The sequence below is a fragment of the Malurus melanocephalus genome, unplaced genomic scaffold (assembly GCF_030028575.1).
Source record: "Malurus melanocephalus ecotype Western Australia unplaced genomic scaffold, MMel_1.1 scaffold_1103, whole genome shotgun sequence".
NCBI classification, from domain to species: domain Eukaryota; kingdom Metazoa; phylum Chordata; class Aves; order Passeriformes; family Maluridae; genus Malurus; species Malurus melanocephalus.
In genome coordinates, this window is record NW_026624335.1 from 631 (window position 1) to 6,093 (window position 5,463).

A 5,463-nucleotide genomic window follows, 5' to 3' on the forward strand; every position below is an offset into this window, starting at 1 on the left:
CACTAAACATTGCACRTCAGAAGGCCCCAGTCACTTCAGACTTGCTGCAGATAAACAAGTTTTGAGTATTCATTATGTAACATGTTTTCAAGAGCTTCTAAAGCCATCCCCAACTAACTTTGTCAGACTAAAGAACAGCCACTGACATGAAAACTAATGTTTAAAAGTTTTAACTGCTTCTTACAAAAAAATGAAAGCATTGAGCACCTTTTAATCATCAAATCAAAATTCTTTCTCCCCTTCTCTCCAACTCTGATGTTTGCAGATCTACTAGTGATCAACAGTTGTACTGTTATGGGAGACGCCCACTATCACACCAGCTGGRATAACAGAAAATGCAACACATTACTCAGGTCAACCTAACAGAGGACATGAATAGCGCAACTTTTGCAATTTTTGTCCAGGATTTCCTGATTTTGAGCACMACCTCMCAATTTGCACCAGGACTTTTCACCAGGTTTGGCAACAATTCCTGATCCAGGTGGGTGAGTGGGTAGGGGACATTCTTAGGCACACCCTGAAAGCAATAGATTTGGATGGGACTCTGGGGTGCAGTGGGCTGGATCAGGCCCTGCCCTGAAGATCTCTCAAACATCCTTGGATAGAGCTGAYGGGCCAGAGTCCCCCACCCACTCCACAACCCCCTCAGTCCTTTGGCGCCAAGGGCTGCCCTGGGGACCAGCACAGCCATGGGGTCACGAGACCCGTTCCTGTTTTTATAAGGCTTTGGTGGGACTCAACAATGGGGATGGGAGGTCTGGACCTGTCCTGGGGTGACCTTGGGCTCTACTTCTGTGTTAACGATTGACAAGGTAGCTGAACAAGCCCGGACTCTGCCCATGTCCCATGGGGTCACCCCCATCCCAGTTGGGGTTCACTGCTCCAGACCCATCTCTCCCTGGACACACTCTCACATGCCCTAYGGTCCCATCAGGGGGAATTCCCCTGGGGCTGTGGACCCTGTCCCCATGTCTGTGTGTCTCTGTGACATAAGCTCCCATTCCCCCCACAGTGACCCTGCTTGGGGCCAGGTTCTGCCTTCCACACCCTTCTCCCCTCCAGTGCTCACAGTGCCTCTCCCAGCAACTGCTGCTCCTCCTTTCTCAGTTCAGTGTGGGACACCCCGTTTTGTGGGAAGCCATGCRGGGTGCTACGGTGCTAACTAATCCTGCCAAGGTTCTACCAGGTAGAGCCCAGAGGATGAAGGTGGCAGGTATGAGCATGGGCATCGGGCTGGGGGTAGGCACTGGGTGGCACCCTGAATCCCCCCAACACCCTCACGTGGAAAACCAAAAGGGGGGCTGCTCCGGGGCTGTTGTTGCTTGRGGGACAGTGGTGATTCCAAGGTGACAAGTGAAAGACCAGGACAGGGCCTGGTGTGGCCCCATTGCTGGAATGTTTTGGACACAGTGACCCACCCAAGTCTGGGGGTGTTGGAGGATGCTCAGCTCCTTTTTACCCAGAAATGCTGTAATCCCCTGACTTTCTCACAGGGACTATCCTCATAGGGAATTTGGGGGAGACAGAGGATCTGGGAACCCCAAAAGGAGGACACTTAAAAGCACAAGGGAGTCTTTTTTCCCTGCAAATATTGGAAGTAGCCTGATCTCATCTTCCCTTGCTGCTGGCTGGGGGTTGCCAGATGGCTGGTGTCACTCAAACCCTCCATGCTGATGTGGGAGGGTCAGTGCTTGGGGGGGAACTTTCCCACCAGGGGACGCATCAAAAACCCCTGAGCGGACTCACAGTGGTGAGGTGTCCCTCAGTTGCAGCAGGTGAGATAGAGAGGGTTAGGGAGCATTCCTGAGGCAGGGGGGACATCYCTGCTCGAGAAAGCAACACCAGGCAGAGCAGGGAGTACCACAGCTATCCCAGGAGAAGGTATAGCAGGGGCCTGGTTGGAGTCAGGGTAGCCATAAGTGGACACAGGCCAGTGGCCAGATGGGCTGAGGAGCTGCAGGGGATAGGGACATTGCCTGCTTTGGAGGGGASACACAGGGTGGAGGTGGGTGCAGTTTGGGATAGACTGGTGGTCCTGACCTGGTGTCCTCCCCCTGCAGCCACCCACGCTGTCAATGGGAACCCCACAGTTCCACCGTTCCCACCACAGATGCAGATCGCAATTTTCGGTGAGTGGTTTCTCCGGTGCCACGGAAAGCGGTGTCCTGGAAGGTGGAGCTGCCCTGCTCAGCCTGGCAGCTGCGCTCACCCTTCCTGTCTGTCTACCCACAGGCATGGGATGCTTCTGGGGGGCTGAGCGGCTCTTCTGGAACACTCTGGGGGTCTTCTCCACCCAGGTGGGGTTTGCAGGAGGCTTCACCCCGAACCCCACCTATGAAGAGGTGCGCACAGGTAACAAGGGGCTTCCTCTCCCATGCTGCATGGGGACCCTCCAGTGGCCCTCACAGCACCCACAGTGGGATCTTGTCCCCATCCATCATTGCAGAATATCCCACAACCCCTGTCTTTTCATGGCCTGGATCCCACAGGATGCTCTCTGGTGTCCGTTGGATGATGACACTCCTGTCCCGCACCCCAGGCCCCCCAAATTCCTCTGCCTGCATAGATGGCCCTGGTTTAACTGGACAGATATTTTGCAGAAAATTAGCTGTCTGCAGGGAATATTATGCCAGATGCCATGTCCAGCCAGGGRTTTCTAACACTTCCTCTATCTCCAGTGTGAGATGCACTTGGGTATCCCACCCCCACCAGGCACCTGGGGAAGTGCTGCAGCCCCTCCATATCCTAATCCCTCCCTCCAGCCCTGTCATTCCAGGGTAGTGGGAAGTTGCAGGAAATGGGTTGAGGGGCTGCAGCACAGTTGGCTGTGGCTGCAGGGCTGACTGGGCATGCCGAGGTGGTGAGGGTGGTCTTTGACCCCCAGAAGATCAGCTACGAGGAGCTTCTTAAAGTCTTCTGGGAGAACCATGACCCCACTCAAGGTAGGGAGGAGCCCCTGGGGCTGGGCAGTGGGAGGGTATGGGGGGTGGCTTAACTCCAAATGGGCTCCAACAGGAGATCCTTGGCATCTCCCCACTTTGGTGCTGGATTCTGGGAGGGTCTAGCAATCACTTCCCTCACTGACGCCTTTAGCAGGACCTCCCCGCCTTGCCCTCTGTGCCTCAGTTTCCCCACCAGGGGTGAAGGCAGTGTCCAGCAGGGTCCAGGGAGAGCTCGGTGGGGTCAGGGGAGTGCCTAGTGCGGCCTGGTTACACTCCCCCATAACCCTCCTCCTCGGTGCTGCCCACCAGGGATGAGGCAGCAGGAGGACGTGGGTACTCAGTACCGCTCTGTCATCTACACGCTGGACTCCCAGCAGCAGGGAGCTGCCCTCCGGAGCAGAGACATGTACCAGCAGGTACTGGGAACACTGGAATCCCCTCATAGGACGCACAGATTCTGAGGGTGACACTGGGACCYCCTCTGGTGATACTGAGACCCACCCCAGGGACACTGTGACCCTGTCTTGTGGACACTGGGATCCCTTCCGGTCACAATAAGAGGCCTCTGGAAACTCTGAGACCTCCCTTGGAGACACCAGGACCCCTCCTGGGTCRCCAGGTCGCCCATGAAGACACCATGAGTACCCCTGGGGATACTGGGACGCAGCCTGGGGACACTGGCCCTCCCCCAATAAAGACACTGTGAGCCCCTGGTGAGATCAGGGCCCCTTCTGGGGTCACTGTGACACTGGCCACTTTCTTGGGACACAGCCACCTTCCCCAGCTTGGGATTGATTATGGGACAAGAGCCTTAGCTAGCTGTCCATGTCATGTGTGGGCCAGTGGGAGGAGTCCCTGCAGACTCCACCTTCCATGGGACTGTCCTAGGAACTGGGAGCACAGCGGCACGGGGACATCACGACCATCATTGAGCCCGCTGAGGACTTCTACTATGCTGAGGACTACCACCAGCAGTACCTGCACAARCAGCCTGGGGCCTCCTGTGACCTGAAGGGCACTGGGGTCAGCTGCCCTCTCTCCTCCTGAGGGGCTGCCTCCTGCTCTCTGGCCTGTCCCAACATCCCTGGTGCTGCTGMCACCCCACAGTACCCATGTGCCCCATTGCTCCCTGTGATTAAACTCCTATGACCCTCACCCTGTCCTGGCCAGTCCCATGACTGTGGCTGGTGGGGGTCCCGACAGGTTGCTGGTGTGGGGGGGACACACCCACGGGTGGTATTTGGGGGAGGATGGGTCTATGATCTGCCCCAGGCGAGGATATTGAGGGTTGGGACTTACTTGGTGATAGGGAGTGGGCTGGGAGGGGCTGGACGGTCCCTGGTGCTCCTGGGGTTGATGGTTATCGGGGGGGCAGGGGGAAGAGGCATAGGACTGCAGTCCAGGAAAGCTGTATGGGGGCCATATCCATGTGCCCGTGGCACTGTGCAGTTCCTGGGTGCTGTGTCCGTGCGTGTCTGTGGGTCCATGTCCGTGGTAGCCGTATCCATGCGCTTGTGTGTCCACGTATGCCTTGTCTATGGACCGGTGAGTCCGTGTCCATAGGTCCGTTTGTCTGTGTCCACGAGTCCCTGTTAGTCGGTGTCCGTGGGCGCTGTCGGGCGGAGACTGCAGGGCCGCTTTCTCCATCAGATGGCGGTGTGAGCCACGCCACCCGCACGCCGGGGGCAGCAGCGGCGCAGCGTGTGCGTGCCTTCACGGTACGAGCGCGCGCACACAAAACATAGCGCACGCCTGTCTAGGTGCGGGTAGCACACGGGCACAGAAGGGAGAAGCGCGGGCATGCTCAGGGACATACAGGTCACCTACACACACCTACGTACATGKACGGGGCCGTACGGCTCCCATACGTACCCGTATGTGCATGCTCAGGTGCTGCGTGCCTTAACCTCCGGCTCCCACATCCCTGCAAGATGCTGACTGTTCCCCCAACTCCACAGATGGGGACACAGAAGTTGTCATCGTGTCCCCACGTCACAGGGGCCGAGCCTGGCATGGGACTTTTCCCCAGCCCCACAGGAGAGGGGAGGCACATTGGGACATTTCGGTAGGAAATTAAGGTGCCTGGGTCAACAGACACTGAAAATGAAGCAGTGAGAAGGCAAGTGCAGGTCAGCTTCCAGCACCTGGCCCCACAGCTGCCACGGCAGCCGGCTCTGTAGAAGGAGTTCATCCCAAGGAATCGTGCTGGAGAAGGCATCTGTACTGGGGTTTCAAGGCAGAGGATGACTGGGATGGGGATGCCCAAATGTAAGTCTTTGTGGGTTGTTGTCCTGGGCCTCCTGCACCCCTCTCCCCAGCTGCTGGAGTCAGGGGATGAGATAAGGAGAGCGGCCAAAGGACAGAGAAACCAGTGGAGATTTGGGCTGGACCTTATAATTCCAGGCTTGGATTCTGTCTTTCATTCCCACAAGGAGGGTAGAAGCTGCTTTTAAGACCCTGACTGGGGAAACTGACGCAGGGGCAGTCACAGTGCACGGGTTTGAGAATGCCCCCTGCCCCC

The 5,463-nt window shown here is 57.1% G+C and overlaps 1 protein-coding gene across 1 annotated transcript; it reads left to right on the forward strand.

The window, feature by feature from the left end:
- Window positions 1-1,030: 1,030 nt before the first annotated feature.
- Window positions 1,031-4,082, forward strand: LOC130586232 (mitochondrial peptide methionine sulfoxide reductase-like). Its single transcript, XM_057386965.1, has 6 exons — window positions 1,031-1,213; window positions 2,061-2,129; window positions 2,233-2,352; window positions 2,838-2,942; window positions 3,252-3,358; window positions 3,831-4,082. Exons 1-6 carry the CDS (start codon window positions 1,141-1,143, stop codon window positions 3,987-3,989), a joined length of 633 nt encoding a protein of 210 aa, XP_057242948.1. The 5' UTR covers window positions 1,031-1,140; the 3' UTR covers window positions 3,990-4,082.
- Window positions 4,083-5,463: the final 1,381 nt, after the last annotated feature.